The 22,125-nt window shown below is 37.5% G+C and overlaps 1 protein-coding gene across 13 annotated transcripts in view; it reads right to left on the bottom strand.

Moving 5' to 3' along the window:
• Nucleotides 1–22,125, bottom strand: part of Cdc42bpa (CDC42 binding protein kinase alpha) — a 213,741-nt gene that overhangs the window by 102,872 nt on the left and 88,744 nt on the right. For all 13 annotated transcript variants that reach the window (XM_085843395.1, XM_085843388.1, XM_029475997.2 and 10 more), the window contains exons 6-9: nucleotides 7,773–7,866; nucleotides 4,628–4,828; nucleotides 2,444–2,692; nucleotides 429–508 (exon numbers count right to left, since the gene is read on the bottom strand). In XM_085843395.1, the coding sequence (XP_085699521.1) occupies nucleotides 429–508; nucleotides 2,444–2,692; nucleotides 4,628–4,828; nucleotides 7,773–7,866 (624 nt within the window). The remainder of the gene's footprint in view (nucleotides 1–428; nucleotides 509–2,443; nucleotides 2,693–4,627; nucleotides 4,829–7,772; nucleotides 7,867–22,125) is intronic.

Here is a 22,125-nt window from a genome sequence, read left to right as displayed (position 1 = left end):
CAACCCTTGAACCACATGTCCTTGTCTTTTTCCTTCAAACAGTGGGTTCTCAAGTAGTTTGTTCTATTGATAATACCAAAATAGGCTTATCATTTATTTTCCACATTTAAATTCAGCGCTATGCCAGAACTACAATTTCTACAATTTACCATATACCATTTTCAAGCTCAATTTACTTTTAAATAAATTACCCAATGGCCTAGTCGGTCATCAATGGGAGGAGAGGCCCATGGTCCTGTGAAGGCTCTATGCCCCATGTATAGGGGAATGCCAGTGGGTGGGTTGGGAAACAGGGAGAGGGGGGAGGGGATAGGGGATTTTCGGACGGGAAACTAGGGAAAGGGGATAACATTTGAAATGTAAATAAAGAAAATATCTAATAAAAAATAAAATAAATTACCCAAATTATACTGACTTTTGAAACTTACCAGCTACTAGTATATGTAAAACCAACAAACGGTAGATGATGGCCAGAAAACGCAGTATGTGTTGGTGGGGGCATTGTTTCCTAGAAAAAAATTCAAAGAATACCAATCTAGTAAGAAATTTATAGTTAAGACCCATAGGTTGAACTATTAATTTTAACTGTCAATGGGGATAAACAACTATTCAATTTAGACACAGTGATAAGTTTGGTAAATATGTACAAGGATACAAAATGCAGACTCTAAGCACTGCTACTACAAAACTCTAATAAACAATATAAAAGTTAAGAATGAAATTATGGACATTATTTGTGTATTTTATATCTGAAAATTTGTCTAGCTTTTTTTTTTTTTTTTTGAGAGACAAGACCTTACTATGTAGCCCAGATCTTCCTGTGTCTGCCTCTTCAGTGCTGAAATTATACCCATGTTTCATCACATACAGTTAGAAGCTAAATTTATTTGGAAAATCGATCGGAATTGTAGAACTTCCGTGTTCCCTGACAATGTGTGCAGAGCAGAGGGTGCGACTGAGCATGGGGGGCTCCTCTCGTCTCACACTGACAGCAAATGCCCTTGCACACTCTATAAGCACTTTTGTGCTTTACAATAGTATCTCTGTATAAAATAGCTCCCAGAAGTGCTGTCTGATAACTGCATAGTTTTTTAAATCTCAAGCAGGATCTTGCTGTACGTAGTTCAAGCTTGCCATGAATTCATAATCCTTTCCCATTACATTTCCAAGGGATAGGAGTATCGGTGTGTGAAACCACTGGCTGCCACCCAGTGTCACAAAGTCAAAGTAAACTCTGTTTAGGAGTTAGGAGTTAAGTTATGATGCTGTTAATCTTGAGTTTAGTGTTAAGGAATCAAAGGTATATATTATTATATAAAGTATCTGTAAGTAGAAGTACATATGAAAGAGTTTTATACTCAGTTGTTGAGAATGTAACCAGAAGCTAACTTTCTGTTCCTTTAATTTCTGAGATAATTACATCCCTCCCTTTTCTTTCCTTTGCTCCCTGCAACCCCTCCCCTGTACCCCTCCACACTCCCTTCAAATTCATTAACCTTTATTTCCACACAGCAATGGTCAATGACAGCTAACCTGGTGTTCACCATAACTTTATGAAATACAGCTACATAAGTTTATAAAATTATTATAAAATAGTTAAAAATCAACTGTACATCCACTCTATTTCCACATTCATTCCTACCAAGTTGCTATTTTAGTGGCAACAGTGTGTTGGGTTAGAGCTTTCCCAATCAAGTTTGCCCCATCTAGCAGCAAGGTGTCAGATTTTTGCTCCATGTCATGAATACCAACAAGCATGTGATGGGGTGAAAGGTAGAGGGTGAGGTGTGTATGGTTTCAAAAACAGTTCAGTAGTTTTTCATGAATAAATGCTTCTTTATTTCCTTTGGTTGTATCAAGCTCTAAGTGTTTTTGCTTGTTTCCAGTTTTATGGCTGGTTTTAAGGGAAAGATTTGTCATCTCCTCCACTTTGAAATCATGAAATATACTTTTTTTTAACTTAAAGAATTGTTTATTTTATGTATATGAGTACACTGTATCTGTCTTCAGACATACCAGAAGAGAGTATCAGAATTCATTACAGCTGGTTGTGAGCCACCATGTGGGTGCTGGTAACTGAACTCAGGACCTCTGGAAGAGCAGCCAGTGCTCTTAAGCACTGAGCCATCTCTCCAGACCCAAAATGTATTTTTTAAAGCATCCAATCTTGTCTTCTTAGAAAACCCACTGACACAATTATTTAAGGAATAGATCTTGAATTTTGCTTTTGGTCATGGGTGACTATATTGAATTTACTTTTCTCAATTTTTTGATACATGACAAAATAAGCACTGGAAGTCATAAATACTATGTGACCGATAAAAGAAAAATAGTCCCGGCATCAGACTAATAAATAAAAATAATATTATAATATAAATTGTTACTTTATAACAATACTTAAAAGAACGAGCAGGACCGGACATCTTCATAATGTCATACTCACAGAATTTTTTAAACAGTCGTCATCCACATCAAAATTTGATGTATCTGTTGGGCTACTAACTTCTGGGATGTAAGGTGCTTCACAATTCCGAATATTATCCCAATCAATTCCACTGAAAAATGGATGTTTCTTAAAGTCTTCTATTCCATTTTGGCCAAGTCGATGTTCTCTGCTACAAATGAGTCTTCGAATAAGATCTTTAGCATTTTCTGACACATCTGTGACTTGGGCTGGAAACTGAAACCTCTCCTACACAGACAAAGATATACGGTGTGCAAATATAAATCAGTGTCTAGTAAGTGTTGATGACACAGTAGTGATACTGTAGGGAGACACAGGGATGATGGACATAAATCCTTTTCCTAAGGGAACTTTTAATTCTCTAAGTTACTCCATGACAGAGGAACTACAAAGAGAGAAGGTCAGATGCCATATAGCAGTGGTTCACAGTCTGTGAGTTGCAACCCCTTTAGGGGTCACTTATCAGATACCCTGCATATCAGATATTTACATTACAATTCATAACAGTAGTAAAATTATAGTTATGAAGTACCAACAAAATAATTTTATGGCTGAGAGTCACCACAACATGAGGAACTGCATTAAAGGGTTGCAGTGTTAGAAAGGCTGAGAGCCACTGCTCTAGAAAGTTGTTAAGTTGCTGTTAAAATCAGGTGGATCTGATTACAAAGAGCAGAATTTAACTCAATATTTCCTAAGAAGTAGATTACTGATAATGTTCAGATACCATATAAAATAACAGATAATCATTAAGCAATTGAAAAATTAACATGTACCTGGCACTATTCAAAGTGATTTACTTATCTGACCCATTTGATTCTCTTAATAATCACACTGGGTGGGAACTGCTGGTAGGACAGTCTTGTAAAAGAGGAAACTGCCATACACTAATGACAGGAGAGGAACTTGAATTGAACTCTTTCTCCAGACCTGTGCTATTCAGCAGTGTACACTCAAGTGACTTCCTTCTGAATGATACACATGCCATTTACACACTGCAAACTTCTCCCTAGCTTTCAGTTCTTCATAACTACTTACTGCACTACAGTTACAGCTCAGAAGACACAAAGTCTCTAAAATTGATTAATATGTAGAAAAAAACTAATCATGTTTGCATCACCAGACCAAATTAAAAATTACAGGTTATCCTATTCTTCTGGTGACATTCAGATTCCTAATGAGAACTTTTGTAACTGTTCACAATTTCTGAAACTGTATGTTATTCTTCTTTTGTACTGTTCATCTTGTTTCACTTAGTTCCACATTACTTGAGTTTTATGATCTTGTCCCAGCTGTGTATACGGATTGCAGCCAGTGTTTTGTGATCATTAACACTGGGACAGATAGTCTATATATACACCGTTGTTCTAGATATCCCAACCAGGCTGACTTCTAAGCCTGACCTGGATCCATTAAAAGTTCTAACCATAATTTTAACACTCAAGATGTACAGCTGTTAACTTTGTGACAGAAAGTTACAACTTGTAGTTCTGTCAATACAATCTGAGGAGGGCCCATGAAGCTGCATTTATTAGAGTACTGATAGTTCATTTTGTACTTGCTAGATTGACAGAAGAATCGCAGCAAGACAAAACAAAACGATTGTGGTATATGACTATAGGTGTGTGGAGGAGTGTGCATGCACACAAGTGCCATACTGCCCATGTGAAGGTCAGAGGTCAACTCTGTGGAGTCAGTTCCCTCCATCCATCTTTCTGTGCAGTTCAGGGATTGAACTGAGGTCAGAAGTTGTGTACAGCAAGGACCGTAGCTACGGAGTCGTCTTCTGATGCCAACAAATCTCACTTTTATCTCTCTTCACACACTCCACTCATTATTAGTGATACCGAGAATCTGTGCATGCATGCTTGTCATGACTGTACATACTATATAGTTAAAACTAACTGAAAAAACTAACCACTTTTGAACTCTATTACTCAACTATATAGACCCTAGACCAAGTTTCTATTCAGGAGCACTTCTCAACAAAATATAGTAAAAAGTTAAAACTAATTAATTCATAGGTTATGATTAAGAATGATTATCCCCTACGAATCAAAAAAGTATTCATTGTTTTGAAAAAAGTATTGTCTCTTTACTATCATATTCCTTTAATTTACTATATATTTACTATTAAAATTATAAAAAAATAAATATACTAACTTTGTGATTCATAATTTTTCCATATGTCTCCACCAGAGACTCTGCATAGAATGGTGTTTCTCCGTAAAGCATCTCATACATACAGACCCCCAAGGACCACCAATCACACTCTGGTCCATATCTGCCTTTTCCGTCTTCCATAGCCTGAAGGATTTCCGGAGAAATATAATCTGGAGTTCCAACAGCTACCGAGGACTGGACCTAATAAAGTTCAAATTTTTATTAATATATTAAAAATAAATTTTAATTAGAAAGAGGTACCTGAGATATACAGTATGTACGTAGGAGTATAATAAGACATTTTTATCATCTGTATTTAGTCTCCTGATTTACAGAGTAATTTTATATGGCCTTTATATTAATAGTCTTCATTACTCACAATGTTATAGAAGCTTTACTATAGTTGAATGCACATAGGGAAACAATATTATCTGAGTCATTAACAATAAAATGAATGTTTCACTTACAACATTATTATTGTTTAATTTTGGTTTGGTTTGGTAATCAGAGTCAAGTTCTCACTTATAGCTGAGGCTAGCCTCAGACTCACAATCCTCCTCACTTATAGCTGAGGCTAGCCTCAGACTCACAATCCTCCTCACTTATAGATGAGGCCAGCCTCAGACTCACAAACCTCCTCACTTTGCTTCCCAAGTGCTGGGATTACAGCACTACTATATCAGCTTTCTTACTGTTTTTTAAATTATTTAACTATATACCTAATCAATCAAAACATGTATGTATGTATGTATTATAGTAGAACTAAAAATTTACAGTTAGATATGAACAATTCATTCAGATTAACACTGATAATAATTTTACATCTCTAAGTATGAGTCTAAGAAAACCGAAGATTAAGAAAACTGAAGATTGATTAGTTACTGTATATTAAGTTCTAAGTTGCACCAGGCATGATGGTACACACCTTAAATACTAGCACTGAGATGGATTTCTATGCTTTTGTGGCCAGCATGGTCTACAAGGCAAATTCCAGGCCAGCCAAGGATATTATACAGGAAGACCTTTTCTCAGAAAACAAACAAACAAACGAAACCAAACAGAAAAAATAGACTTTAAACAAAAATTCTTAATTTTAAAAAGTTGAAAATATAATTAAACAAGTTAACAGATAAAACTGAAAATAAATTATCAACTTATTTTTAGCATCTGGAAGAACTGGCTACACTCTTTTCCACAGTCACTACCCCATTTTATACTCCTCCTAACAGTGTCCAGAGGCTCTAAATCATCTGTGGACAACACTTGCTGTTTCTGGGGGGCAGAAGATGCACTCACAGTGGGGTCACGGGTTCTGGACTTGCATTTCTGAGTATCTTTCATGTTCTTATTCCCATTTGTAAACCTGTGGGAAACTCCTCTTATTCTTCACTGGGACTGTTTTTCTGTTGCTGAGCTTGGAAGAAAGCTTCAGGAAAGACCAATATCTCACCCTGTGCCTCCCAAGGTAACTGTGGGCAGGTCAGTGTTGCAGGTCAGGATGCATCTACACTCTGTAGCTATTCGTCACCTATTCTTAGCATGTAATCAGAGAAGTGATGGGCAGACACTGTTGCAGTTCTATTCGCTGTCTTCTCATTCTGACCGCTGTGTCGTGTCATCTCATACACACACACACACGCGTTTTTGAGGACGATATAATTTACCATTGCAGGGTAGAGGGGTTGTGCTTCTGTGTTATCCTCAAGACATTTGCCAAATCTAATCATAAATAATACTGTCCCATACTTTTTTTTTTTGGTTTTGACATAGTTCTTGGCAATTTAAATTAATTTCTATATGTGGCATAAAGTAAAATAAGTTGATTATATTGAATGGGAATGTAGTGAGAAAAATTATTAACTTACAGTTAAGTAAACTATAATTTTTTAAAATAACAAAAGAGAGGCATTAAAATATTTAAAATGAAATATGTTACCTTCCAAGGATAAAGAGAGTGAGAAAGCTAAACCTGAACTGCACAGTAGGAGGCAGGAGAGAAAAAGGGCAGAGAAGAAGCAAAACCTATATGAACAGCACACAGCACTGGCCTGAGTCACAAGACCCAAGAGTGCATTAAATCACCTGTTAAAGGACAGAGATTTAACACTGGGAAAGAAATAAGGCAAAATGAATAAATGAGAGAAAAATCAGTTAAATAATTTATTTAAGCAAGATAAAGACATAGTGGAAGCACACATTTGAAAGTGATGGGATAAAAAGATGAATTGCACATAAATTAAGCAAAAGAAAGTTAAAGCAGTAATAGAAATATTAGCCTAACTATTAAAATTATTTTAATTCATCAGTTTAATTGAAGAGAAACCATACTGGGAAAAGTAGTATTTCACCAAATAGTAAGTTACAAAGGAGATGTGTAAAGTACTGACAATATAAAGGAAAAATTAACAAATCTACCATATTAAGGATTTTTAAATAATTGACAACAAGGAAAACCCTTAATAATATAAAATACAAATGCAAACTCCGTTTTATATTATGGGTTTGTATAGAACCCTGGTATTAAAAATTAGAGAAAATGTAATCTCTTTAAGCAAATATGGAATACATAAAAAGTTGTCTGTTATAAAATTATAAAGTAAGCCGGGCGTGGTGGCACACGCCTTTAATCCCAGCACTTGGGAGACAGAGGCAGGCAGATTTCTGAGTTCAAGGCCAACCTGGACTACAGAGGGAGTTCCAGGACTGTCAGGGCTACACAGAAAAACCCTGTCCTAAAAACAAAACAAAACAAAGCTGAATATTGTCCCTCAGAACAAGTATATAATTAGAAAAACAGTACAAATGAAGGCGGAGTTATGTTTTCTTTTTCTATATGAAACCTACCTTATCATTCTAAAAACTTAAGAACATTTCAAGTAAAATAGTAGGCATCAGGCAAAAAGGAAGATACAAGACTCTTAAAAGAGCCATTCTCAAGCTAAGTATTTACTGCAAGCAGATAAAATAACTCGATGAACAAGCTTTATTATGTGCAGGAATAGCCAAAGCTTTGTAGAAGGAGGTGGAACACATACAGGTGGATGGCTGGGCAGATAGTCAGTGCAAGCAGGGGACTCTAGAACATAGAAGACATGGAAAAGGAAATATCTATGAGTAGAATAATTCATAATATATGTTTATTTACCGTTCCATCTTCCATCAGCTTCAGACAAGAACCAAAATCTGCTAAACGAATATGTCCATTCATATCCATCAATATATTGTCAGGTTTGATGTCTCTGAAAAAAATAAATACATTTAAGTTTTAGTTGGAAAATAATCAGATAATTTTACATGAAAAACTTCAACTACCTTTTAAAAAATATTCTAAGGGAGACAATTGAATATTTGACTTCAAGGACAGCCTAGTCTACAGAGTGAGTTCCAGGACAGCTAGATTCTACACAGAGAAACCTGTTTCAAATCCCTCGCCTCCTGCAAAAAAAAAAAAAAAAAAGACTTTAAGAGGCTGGAGAGATAGCTCAGTCAGTGGCTGTTCTTTCAGAGATCCCAAGCCTAAATAGGCTAAACTGTGTGTGATTTTTGAGTGTTGTGGTGGTTTTATTGTTCCTCTGGGACAGAGGGCAAGCTCCAGGTTTTCCTGGTTACTGGCTGAAGGATTTGCTGATTTGGGAAAAACTTTTGTCTTTGTGTTTTTGGAAAAGGTGACTAAGGTGTTTACACCTTCCAGAGTTCTATGGATCAGATTTGATAGCGGGAGACCCCCTGAGAACCAGATTCCAGAGAATCAAACGAAAAGGTTATCTGGATGAGACTAAAATTTGGTTTTGAGATTTATATATTACAGAACATACAGCCTTGGTGAATTTAACCATCAGACATGCTGAACTGACCTGCCTGAACTCCTGATATCTTGGTTTTTCATCCAGATCCAGCCAGGACACAGACATCAGAGACTAATACAATCATTGGTGTGTCGTCTTAAGGCCAACCAACTCCCCCATTTCCCTGCCCTTCCCCCTCTCTTCAAAAATATCTCAGCTCCCATACTCAGCTTGGAGAAGTTATGAAGAGTCATTGTCCCAGTTCCCTAGGCTTTGAGGCTGGGGGTGGTTATATTATAGGTTGTCTTTGATGCTAAAAATTTTGAAGTACAGGGCTTAGACCCAGTCCTTCTATTGCTGTTGTTATAAACAGGTCTGAGATGTTTAAGCCTGTGAGTTAAGGGCCAAATAGGAAATTCATGGCTCTGAGTTTATTGTTACGGTGTTTTCAGTTATTTTAATTAGAAATGGCTGAGAGTGGTTAACAGAGAACAGTATAGATTACTTCACATAGATAGTTGGTTTTAAAAATGTCAGAAGTTTACAGAATGTGATGTTTAGTGATTATTTATTCACTTGTTATTGAGACCAGTCTGCTTCTGACAACCTTCCCTGTCTTGGATTCAAAGAAGAAAGTGAGCATCTTTGAGTTACTCCAGTTGTGACGAAACAGCCACTAGGCAAGAATTGCCTCATTTCATCTACAGACATAATACTGTCCAAAGAAAGTACAATTAACAGGTTAGGACATCTTGATTCTGCCGAGACAGTAGGCTAGTCCTTACTATTCCTGTTTCTCTAAGTCTGTCAGATGACCCTGGCCAGTAGGCTGAAGACCGATGCTCCAACTGTTGAAGTAAGGGACTGTCCAGGTGATCAGCGGTCTCTATGGATTGGCTACGTTTTGGAAGCTGTGTTAACCTCTCTATATATTTTCAGTTACTTATTAGTCATTCTTCGATTTCTGATGGGGTTGAAAAACTACATAGGCTCCTAGCATCCCAGGCTTTTTACTTTGAGAGGAACCATTTTGAGAGGGTGGTTTTCAGATGGCAATCAATCTAAAGCCAAGACATAGCCAGATGTAGAATTATAAGTCTTTTAAGTAAGAATAGATGACAGAAGTTCTGTTTAATTAACAAAGATGATGGAATGGGTGTTAGGTCTCATGTACTTTATAAATTACAAAATAATAATAGTTATGTTCAATTATATCTGAGATAAAATAGTCTTTTAATTAGACAGAAAGGGGGAGAATGTTGTGGATAACCTTAGGGCTAATTATAGTTGATGTTAATTCTATTCTCCTGTGAGTGGCTGAGAACAAGGAATGAGTCAGCACTCAGGTGATTTCCTGTAAACCTGCTCCCCACCTTAATCTGTAAATAAAGGAGAGCTGATGACTGGGCAGATAAAGGGAAGGTGGAGAGGAAGGCGAGGAGAGAGAAGAAGGAGAAAATGAAAGAGGGAAAGGATGCAGAGGAGGAAGACAAAGAAAAGCAGAAGCACATGGCCTGGAGAAACCGCAAGTTCTAAGGGGTCTCATAGATGTGGAAGATGGTAGTGTAGTGGTAGAACTGCCCAATCTAGGAGCACAGCATATAATCATAATAACTGAGTTGTGTTTTCATTGCTGCGGCATATTTGGGAGGAGATTTACCGCAACAAATGGAGTACTACTCGGCTATTAAAAACAATGAATTTATAAAATTCTTAGGCAAATGGATGGATCTGGAGGATATCATCCTTAGTGAGGTAACCCAATCACACAAAAACACACATATATGTACATATATGCACATATATGTGTGTATAGTAAATAAATAAATCTTTTAAAAATATTCTAAGAAAAATATGTTTTAAGGGTTCCATCCTAGCTGTGATTCATATTAAAGCTTTCTAAAGCATTTATTGTTTCAGTAATTCCATGATAAAAAAAAAAGTACTCTGGTAATTTTCATTCTGGAAATACTTTTGGGAATGAATGCACTCTCTATTGAGAGGATGGTCACACAGGCATGTCACTGCACACTGTCAATGTATACTGTAATGTCCTGCACTTTTATCACATGGGCCTCAATTTAAAAATGCAGAGGAAAGTAAGAGCCCCTACAGACATGATAATGGAGCCTGTGGAGAGGACTGCATTATAAATTTCATTTCTTTAAACATTCTTAGCTTACCCACATAACTTCTGTTTCTACTAGAATGTATTACAGTCGTTTTGATCTTTTCTAATAAAATGTATATTTTATCCACTTCTCAAATTACAATGTAGCTGATGAAATCAGAAATCTCTATGGTGCGTTTGTAGTTCCATTTCTAATACTGTTCCCTTGCATCATTGTTACTTTTGCTGTTGTTGTTTGGTTGGTTTACACTCTGAGGCAGACCTTCACTCTGAAGCCTATGATAACCTCAGACTGTGTAACATAGACTGGTTGGAACTCCTGGCAAGTCTCTTGCTGCAAACTCGAGTGTGCTGAAATTATAGGTGTGAACTACCATATCCAGCTACTCCGTGTTTTATAAAATTACCATATAATACCTAAGTGCTTGATATTCAACCTACTACCCAGGTGGGTGCAATCATTACCCTGTATACAGAGAAGGAAGCTAAACCACACTGAGTTTATACTAAAGGCCATTGTCAGGATTTACAGCCAGGCAGTCTACCTCCAGATTCCATATTCTATACTACTTATTAACATTCAAACTAGGGATCTGTCTTTAATGATAATATAACAGTGATTAAACTAGTGGTTTTTAATAAAGTATTTTGGTTTTTATTGATTTTTAATATACTAATATTTGCCTATTAATCTTCCTTGTTCACGTAACCTAACTTCATTTTACCTTTTTCTTCTCTATAATTAAAGCTAATTTTGCTTTCTTTCCCAGCTTCCTGAGCTAGAGACTTAATTCATTTTTCACCTCATTCCTCTTCAATTATTTTCATTTAAGATTGGAGATTTTCTGATATCAAACACTTTTATTTTCTCTTCACTCTAAATATTTTTTAATTTCCATTGTGATCTCTGTAAGGAACAGCTTACAAATACAGTTTCAAGCTAACTGGCTGTTTTCTCAGCACTATGGAGAATCAGAAGTTTAAGGTTGACCTGGACTACAGGAGAAAAAGAATAATCACTAACAAGGCTTCCCCTGGTGTCTCATAAAGGAAACTGTCTCAATTCATAAATCACTATCCACCTTTAGGGTCTCCATCAAAATTGTCATTTTAAACCAAGTGTTACTGGTTAGTTGGTTAACATTTATCTCTCTTCTACCCAGAAAGCACGATGGAAATGGAGGCCCTTAGCGCATCTACTTTCCTTCCGATTGGGTCTGTAGCACCCAGTACAGTGTGCTATGCACAACAGTTGCTACGCTAATAATTTCATAAATTCATAAAATCAACAATGTCATCATCTGGACGTCTCAGCATTTGACAGGATTCTTACAATGATAATAAACAGCACTTTCCTTCCAGTAGCTAAAACCAAGGCCTGGAACTGTATGGGACAGAATCACTTCTTATGAATGAAACAATTTTAATAAGACTTAGTGACTTTATATAACTGTATCATTCTATCTGCCAGAATCTTTTTATATCCCTGTGCTAGGAAAGTCTATTACTTCCACTTTTCCTACTAATGACAACACTGGAAAAGACAACAACCTTCATAAAGAAAAGATTGTAATCAATGTTTTAATAATGTAAATGAGTCACATTCCAGATTATTTCCTTCTGATTAATTCACAAGTGATTTGGATAAAAATAGATGTGAGTTCGAGGCCAGCCTGGTCTACAGAGTGAGTTCCAGGACAGCGAGGGCTACACAGAGAAACTCTGTCTCGAAAAAACCAAACATACATACATACATACATACATACATACATACATACATAATAGATGTATAGGCATACATCAAGCTTTTGAGGAAAATAAACAAATGAACATATCATTGCTAGGAAAGAAATATAGTTACAAAGTCTCAACTTAGTCAACAGTGGAAAAGCGCATAGTTTCTCATTCTTTAACAATTACAGGGAGTGTCAATCACTTTAACCTTTGTCAGTCTCATAGGTAAAACAAAGTACTTATTCCTTTGATTACTTGTGACATTAAATATTTTATTCATACTTCTACATTACTGATGTTGCATCTTTTATTAATTTATTTATATCTATCAATTAATCTATCACTTCTATATTAAAGTTTTTAACTGTCCTATGGTTTGAAAACACAGATACATTCCTTTCGATTGCAACTTCATAACAAATTATTTCCCTATTTGCCAGTGGCTAGCGGAGCATCCAGCTTCCTGGGGATGGCAGGAGAGAAGGGGTACGAAGTCAGTGGCTGCTGGCAGCAGAGAAGGGGGATGGAGTCAGCAGCTGCTTGGCCAAAAGCTGCTTACTTTTGGCAATTTAACTTTCTGTTTAACTCTTTGCTATTCTGTGGCCAGGACCCACTGGCTTCAGGCAATTTAACTCCTGCTAACAGTAACAAGGAATTAAGAAAAAAGGCTAGGACTTCAAGTACAATGTTGACTAGGTAGGGAGAAAGTGGGCAGCCTTGTCTAGTCCCTGATTTTAGTGGGATTGCTTCCAGCTTCTCACCATTTACTTTGATGTTGGCTACTGGTTTGCTGTAGATTACTTTTATCATGTTTAGGTATGGGCCTTGAATTCCTGATCTTTCCAAGACTTTTATCATGAATGGGTGTTGGATTTTGTCAAATGCTTTCTCAGCATCTAACAAGATGATCATGTGGTTTTTGTCTTTGAGTTTGTTTATATAATAGATTACGTTGATGGATTTCCGTATATTGAACCATCCCTGCATCCCTGGGATGAAACCTACTTGGTCAGGATGAATGATTGTTTTGATGTGTTCTTGGATTCGGTTGGCGAGAATTTTATTGAGTATTTTAGCATCGATATTCATAAGGGAAATTGGTCTGAAGTTCTCTATCTTTGTTGGGTCTTTCTGTGGTTTAGGTATCAGAGTAATTGTGGCTTCATAAAATGAGTTGGGTGGAGTACCTTCTGCTTTTATTTTGTGGAATAGTTTGTGAAGGACTGGAATTAGATCTTTACTGCCATACCCGGGGATCCATCCCATAATCAGCCTCCAAACGCTGACATCATTGCATACACTAGCAAGATTTTGCTGAAAGGACCCTGATATAGCTGTGTCTTGTGAGACTATGCCAAGGCCTAGCAAACACAGAAGTGGATGCTCACAGTCAGCTATTGGATGGATCACAGGGCCCCCAATGGAGGAGCTGGAGGAAGTACCCAGGGAGCTAAAGGGATTTGCAACCCTATAGGTGGAACAACATTATGAACTAACCAGTACCCCGGAGCTCATGTCTCTAGCTGCATATGAATCAGAAGATGGCCTAGTCGGCCATCATTGGAAAGACAGGCCCATTGGACTTGCAAACTTTATATGCCTCCGTACAGGGGAACGCCAGGGCCAAGAAGTGGGAGTGGGTGAGGGAGGGTGTGGGGGACTTTTGGGATAGCATTGGAAATGTAAATGAAATAAATACCTAATTTTTTAAAACCGACCCTCAATTTCCGATCCGGTTAATTTAGTTAAGCATTAGGTGTCCTTCAGCAGAACTCACACACTTGATTCAACCTTTCATAATTTTCTGTCCAAATGAAAAAAATAAACATTTTATAAACAAGCTTAAAAAAAAAGAAAAAAGAAAGAAGTCATAGTTATCTGGGCTCTGCTCTTCTCTCTTTCTCTCTCTCTCTCTCTCTGGGACCAACCACCTGTCTATCACATCAATTTCATAAGTGCACATGCATACTTATATTCATACACATATGTCTACATTCATATGTATGCATATACATACAGACAGAATATACATATGTACATTTGGTAGATGAAGTGGGAGATCCAGAACCCACACTATTTCTTCTCCCTGGCAATTTATAGAAAGTTCTTTAGAGAAAAGTTCTTTATAAAATTATCTCATAGATAAAATATTACACAAAAGGGGAGTTACAGAAGGATGCTCAGTTAGTTCAAAACAGTGTTTCATTCTATAAGCTCATTATTAAGTTCAAAGCAACAGTTTCCCGTGGCCTTGCTTTATCATAGTGCACGCCTGTGGCTTCATCCTTGGACCTGACCTAGAGTGAATGTTTTTCCTTGGTCACAAATCTGTCCCAAGCCTATGTCTCTTCTTAGAGTAACTGTGACAGCTCATTGTGTTCCTGATTATGCAGGCTTCACCTACTGTTCTATGAGGAGGGGCACATTCTGTTCTTGATTCTAACTTTCTTATATCTTTCTGGCAAAACAACCAAAACCATCTCCTTAAACTTTCTTCCTAAAATTATCTGAATTCTATAAAGTCATTAATTCATCTAAATAGCATTAATTCATAAAAGCTCATCTTCATATTAATCTGCAGGAAATTTGCCCAATAGGGTGGGCTGAAGCCCAGGAATCATTAGCTATGTAATAGTGGCAGGGAAGGCACATCAACAGTGAGAAGCAATCCTGGGACAAAATCTCTGGGGCTGTGCCTCTCCAGAGTGCACCCATCACAGTCATGTAAAACAGTGGGCCATCTCCAGGAAATCCACTTGCTTGCCATAGCCTTTATGGCTTCTGCCATCTGTTTCTCAGTAAATAAATCATCTCTATTTTCCTCTATTCTTTGTTAGTTGATTTTTTTAACCCCAGAAACAATATCTAGAGTAAATAGCAGATGAGCCTGACCATTTTGCTATAAATCTTTGAACTAAGCAGCTTTACATAAAATCCTGGCTTCCTCCAGGAGAAATGGATGTGATATTGCTGATGACAAGATGCAGCTCTGCAGTCTGGGACATCAGGTCTACTTCATTAATTTTGAGTGTTAATTTTTCTTTCAAAAAGAGCTACAAATTCCAGTTTTTCCTACTTAGTGTAATCTCTAACCTCAGAGTATTAGGCCAATTATTTACAACGTTTTTTAAAAATCAGTAACTCCTTATTAAGCAAATAAAATAAAATAAAATAAAATAACATTGGGTTTTAAAAGTAGAGCACCGGGCTGGGTGTGGTGGTGCACGACTTTAATGCCAGCACTTGGGAGGCAGAGGCAGGCAGATTTCTGAGTTCGAGGCCAGCCTGGTCTAGAAAGTGAGTTCCAGGACAGCCAGGGCTATACAGAGGCGGGGAGTAGAGCATTATGTTAAGGCTACTCCAGACCAATAGACTATACTTGACTCTCCCAGAACAGCATTACTTAAAACAGAGCAAAGTTAGTATTTATAAAGGTACACATTTTGGTTTTTTATGCCTTTTGTGTTTTGAGTCTGCCTGGATTTCATCATTATCTTTCAAGCCTCAGGCTTCCTTCTTGTACTTTACATCATACTGGTGCTAGAGCCTTGTCCTTCTGGCTTAATCATTTGCTATATCCAGTGGACTTTTTACCCTCCCTCCTTTCCCATTTCATTCTTTTGCCTGTTCCTTTATTGAAAACTCATTTTAGGATAAAATTACAATTTTATCTCTCTATCATCAGTCTCTATGTCTCTTTGTCTGTTTATCTGTTCGTCTATCTCTCTATGATCATCATATCATTTGTCTATCAATCATGTATATAACATCTATCTCAACTTCATCTCAAGCCATCTAGAACTTTCACACTAAAGTGATTTTGTACCTCAGCTCTTTATTTTTAAAAATGTTTCTTTTTTTTCTGTTCAGGACATTTTTTATTGGATATTTTCTTTATATAAATTTCAAATGTTTTCCCTTTTCCCATTTGGAAAACCCCTATCTCATCCCTCCTACTCCTGCCTCAATGAGGGTACTCCCCAATACACAAACTCCTGTCCTAAGGCCCTGGCATTCACCTACACTGGGGCATCAAACACCTCAGGCCCAAGGGCCTCTCCTCCCACTGATGTCCAACAAGGCCATCCTCTGCCACATATGTGACCAGTTCCATGAGTTTCCCCATGTGTATTCCAGGAGCTCTTGGGGGGTGGGAGGTGGGCTGTTGACACTGTTGCTACCTCCATGGGGCTGCAAACACCCTCAGCTCCTTCTGTCCCTTCTCCAATTCCTCCATAGGGAACCCCAGAGCTCTGTCCAATGGTTGGCTGCAAGCATCCACCTCTGTACTTGTCAGGCTCTGGCAGAGCCACTCAGGAGACAGCCATATCAGGCTTCCATCAGCAAGCACTTCATGGCATCCACAATAACGTCCAGGTTTGGTGGCTGTATATGGGATGGATCCCCAGGTGGGGCAGTCTCTGGATGGCCTTTCCTTCAGTCTCTGCTCAACACTTTGTCCTCATATTTCCTCCAAATATTTCCTCATATTTGTTTACCCTTCTAAAAAGCACTTAAGCATCCACATTTTGGTCTTCCTTCTTCTTAGGCTTCATATGGTCTGTGAATTCAATCTTGGGTATTCTAAACATTTGGGCTAATATCCACTTATCAGTGAGTACATACTGTGAGTGTTCCTTTGTGACTGAGTCACCTCACTTAAGATGATATTCTCAAGTTCCATCCATTTACCTCCAAATTTCATGAAGTCATTTTTTTTAAACAGCTGAGTAGTATTCCATTCTGTAAATGTACCACATTTTCTGTATCCTCTGTTGAGGAACATCTGGGTTCTTTACAGCTTCTGGCTATTATAAATATGGCTGCTATGAACATACTGGAGCATGAATCCTTATTACATGTTGGAGCATCTTCTGGGTATATGCCCAGGAGTGATATAGCTGGATCCTCATGTAGTATTATGTCCAATTTTCTGAGCAACCACCAGACAGATTTCCAGAGTGGTTGTACCAGCTTAAAATCCCACCAGCAATGGAAGAGTGTTCCTCTTTCTCCACATCCTCTCCAGCATCTGCTGTCACTCAAGTTTTTGATCTTAGCCATTCTGACTGGTGTGGGGTGGAATCTCAGGGTTATTTTGATTTGCATTTCCCTGATGACTAAGGAAGTTGAACATTTCTTTAGGTGTTTCTCAGTCATTCGAGTTTCCTCAGTTGAAAATTCTTTGTTGAGCTCTATACCCCACTTCTTAATAGGGTTATTTGGTTCTCTGGAGTCTAACTTCTTGAGTTCTTTGTATATACTGAATATTAGCTCTCTATCCGGATGTAGGATTGGTAAAGATCTTTTCCTAATCTGTTGGTTGCCTTTTTGTCGTACTGACAGTGTCCTTTGCCTTACAGAAGCTTTGTAATTTTATGAGGTCCCATTTGTCAATTCTTGATCTTAGAGCATAAGCCATAGGTATTCTCTTCAGGAACTTTTCCCCTGTGCCATGTGTTCAAGACTTTCCCCCACTTTATCTTCTATTAGATTCTGTGTATCGGGTTTTATGTGGAGGTACTTGATCCCCTTGAACTTGAGCTTTGTACAGGGAGAAAAGAATGGATAAATTTGCATTCTTCTACATGCTGACCGCCAGTTGAACCAGCACCATTTGTTGAAAATGCTGTCTTTTTAGCTTCTTTGTCAAAGATTAAGTGATCACAGGTGTGTGGGTTCATTTCTGGGTCTTCTATTCCATTGATCTACCTGTCACTGTACCAATACCATGCAGCTTTTATCACTAATGCTTTGTAGTATAGCTTGAGGTCAGGGATGGTGATTCTCCAGAAGTTCTTTTATTTGTTGAGAATAGTTTCACTATCCTGGGTTTTTTGTTATTCCAAATAAGTTTGAGAATTGCTCTTTCTAATGCTATGAAGAACTGAGTTGGCATTTTGATGGCGATTGCATTGAATCTGTATATTGCTTTCGGCAAGATAGCCATTTCTCTATATTAAGGTGCCAATCCATGAGCACTGGGGATCTTTCCATCTTCTGAGGTCTTGATTTCTTTCTTCGCAGACTTGAAGTTCTTATCATACAGATCTTTCTCTTGCTTAGTTAGAGTCACACCAAGGTATTTTATATCATTTGTGACTATTGGGAAGGGTGTTGTTTCCCTAATTTCTTTCTTGGCCTGTTTATCCCTTGTGTAGAAGAAGGCTACTAATTTGATTGAGTTAATTTTATATCCAGCCACTTTGCTGAAGTTGTCAGCTGTAGGAGTTCTCCAGTGGGGTTTTTGGGGTCACTTAAGTATACTATCATATCATCTACAAATAGTGATATTTTGACTTCTTCCTTTCCAATTTGTATCCCTTTGACCTTCTTTTGTTGTCTAATTGCTTTGACCTACTTTTGTTGTCTAATTGCTCTAGCTAGAACTTCAAGTACTATATTGAACAGATAGGGAGAGAGAGGGCAGCCTTGTCTAGTCCCTGATTTTAGTGGGACTAAGTTTCTCTTAGTTTAAGTTTCTCTCCATTTAGTTTGATGTTGGCTACTGGTTTGCTGTATATTGCTTGTACTATGTTTACATATGGGCGCTAAATTCCTGATCTTTCCAAGACTTTTAACATAAAGGGATGTTGAATTTTGTCAAATTCTTTTTCAGCATCTAATGAAATAATTATGTGTTTTCTTTGAAGTTTATGTAGTTGATTACATAGATGCATTTCCATATATTGAATCATCCCTTCATCCCTGCATCCCTGGGATGAAGCCTACTTAATCATGGTAAATAATCGTTTTGATGTGTTCTTGGATTTGGTTTGCGAGAATTTTATTGAATATTTCTGCATCAAAGTTGGTCTGAACTTCTCTTTCTTGGTTGGGTCTTTGTGAGATTTTAGTATCAGTGTATCTGTGGCTTCATAAAACAAATTGGGTACTGTTCCTTCTGTTTCTATTTGTGGAATAGTTTGAAGAATATTGGTATTAGGTCTTCTTTGAAGGTCTGATAGAATTCTGTACTCAATCCATCTGGTCCTGGGCTTTTTTTGGTTGGGAGACTTTCAGTGACTGCTTCTATTTTTTTAGGGGTTATGGGACTGTTTAGATGGTTTATCTGATCCTGATTTAACTTTGGTATTTGGTATATGTCTAGAAATTTTTTCATTTCATTCAGATTTTCCAGTTGTGTTGAGTATAGGATTTTGTAGTAGGATCTGATTTTTTTTTTTTTTTAATTTCCTCAGTTTCTGTTCTTTTCATTTCTGATTTTGTTAATTTGGATACTGTTTCTGTGCCCTCTGGTTAGTCTGGCTAAGGGTTTATCTATATGTTGATTTTTTTCTCAAAGAACCAGCTCCTGATTTTGTTGACTCTTTGTATAGTTCTTTTTGTTTCTATTTGGTTGATTTCAGCCCTGAATTTGATTATTTCCTGCCTTCTACTCCTCTTAGGTATATTTGCTTCTTTTTGTTCTAGAGCTTTTAGGTGTGTTATTAAGCTGCTAGTGTATGCTCTCTCCATTTTCATTTTGGAGGCACACAGAGCTATGAGTTTTCCTCTTAGCACTGCTTCCCTTATGTCCCATAAGTTTGGGTATGTTGTACCTTCATTTTCATTAAATTCTAAAAAGTCTATCATTTCTTTCTTTCTTCCTTGATCAAGTTATCATTAAGTAGAGCATTGTCCAGCTTCCATGTGTATGTGGGCTTTCTGTTGTTTTTTTTTTTTTGTAATTTGTTTTTATTAGGTATTTTCTTCATTTACATTTCCAATGCTATCCCAAAAGTTCCCCATACCCTCCCCCCCCACTCCCCTACCCACCCACTCCCACTTCTTGGCCTTGGCATTCCCCTGTACTGAAGCATATAAAGTTTGCAAGACCGATGGGCCTCTCTTTCCAATGATGGCCCATTAAGGCCATCATCTGATACACATGCAGCTAGAAACAGGAGCTCTGGGGGGGTACTGGTTAGTTCATATTGTTGTTCCACCTATAGGGTTGCAGACCCCTTTAGCTGCTTGGGTACTTTCTCTAGTTCCTCTATTGGAGGCCCTATGATCCATCCAATAGCTGACTGTGAGCATCCACTTCTGTGTTTGCTAGGCCCGGCATAGCCTCACAAGAGACAGCTATATCTGGGTTCTTTCAGCAAAATCTTGCTAGTGTATAATGGTGTCAGCGTTTGGAGGCTGATTATGGGATGCATCCCCGGGTATGGCAGTCTCTAGATGGTCCATCCTTACATCTCAGCTCCAAACTTTGTCTCTGTAACTCCTTCCATGGGTGTTTTGTTCCCAATTCTAAGAAGGGGCAAAGTGCCCACATTTTGGTCTTCGTTCTTCTTCAGTTTCAAGATACAATCTTTCTGTTGTTTTTATTGCTATTGAAGACCAGCCTTAATCTGTAGTGATCTGATAGGAGGCGTGGGATTATTTCAATCTTCTTATATCTGTTGAGGTCTGTTATGTGAAAGATTGTATGGTCAATTTTGGAGAAGGTACCATGCAGGGCTGAGAAGAAGGAATATTCTTTTGTTTCAGGATGAAATGTTCTATAAATTATCTGTTAAATCCATTTGGATAACTTCTGACTTTTTTCAATGTGTTTGTGTTTCCATGATCTGTCCACTAATGAGAGTGGGGTGTTGAAGTCTCACTATTATTGTGTGAGATACAATGTGTGCTTTGAGCTTTAGTAAACTTTCTTTTATGAATGTGGATGCCCTTGCATTTGGCGCAAAAATGTTCAGACTTGAGAGTTCTTCTTGGTAGATTTTTCCTTTGATGAGTATGAAGTATCCTTCCTTATCTTTTTTGATGACTTTGGTTGGAAGTCGATTTTATCCGATATTAGAATGGTTACTCAAGCTTGTTTCTTGGGACCATTTGCTTGGAAAACTGTGTTCCAGCCCTTTACTCTGAGGTAGTGTTTGTCTTTGACACTGAGGTGTGTTTCCTGTATGCAGCAAAACGCTGGGTCCTGTTTACGTATTTGGTCTGTTAGTCTATATCTTTTTATTGGGGAATTGAGTCCACTATGTTAAGAAATATTAAGGAATAGTGATTTTTGCTTCCTGTTATTTTTGATGTTATTTTTATGTTTGTGTGGCTATCTTCTTTTGGGTTTGTTGAAGGAAGATTACTTTCTTGCTTTTTCTAGGGTGTGGTTTCCCTCCTTGTGTTGGTGTTTTCCATCTATTATCCTCTCTAGGGCTGGATTTGGGGAAAGATATTATGTAAATTTGGTTTTTGTCATGGAATATCTTAAATTTCTCCATCTATGGTAATTGAGAGTTTTGCTAGGTGTAGTAGCAAAACTGAGTTGGCATTTGTGTTCTCTTAAGGTCTGTATGAGATCTGCCCAGGATCTTCAAGCTTTCATAGTCTCTGGTGAGAAGTCTGGTGTATTTCTGATAGGTCTGCCTTTATATGTTACTTGACCTTTTCCCTTACTGCTTTTAATATTCTTTCTTTGTTTTGTGCATTTGGTGTTTTGACTATTATGTGATAGGAGGGGTTTTTTTTGTTTTGTTTTGTTTTGTTTTTCCTGGTCCAGTCTATTTGGAGTTCTGTAGGCTTCTTGTATGTTCATGTGCATCTCTTTCTTTAGGTTAGGGAAGTTTTCTTCTATAATTCTGTTGAAGATATTTACTGGCCCTTTAAGTTGGGATCTTCACTCTTCTGTACCTATTATCGTTAGGTTTGGTCTTCTCATTGTGTTCTGGATTTCCAGGATGTTTTGGGTTAGGAGCTTTTTGCATTTTACATTTTCTTTGACTGTTTTGTCAATGTTTTCTATGGTATCTTCTGCACCTGAGATTTTCTCTGCTCTCTCTTGTATTCTATTGGTGATGCTTGCATTGATGGCTCCTGATCTCTTTCCTAGGTTT

Source organism: Mus caroli, unplaced genomic scaffold (genome assembly GCF_978045245.1).
Source record: "Mus caroli unplaced genomic scaffold, Mus_caroli_1 scaffold_1, whole genome shotgun sequence".
NCBI classification, from domain to species: Eukaryota; Metazoa; Chordata; class Mammalia; order Rodentia; family Muridae; genus Mus; species Mus caroli.
This window is presented reverse-complemented; position numbering and strand designations above follow the sequence as displayed.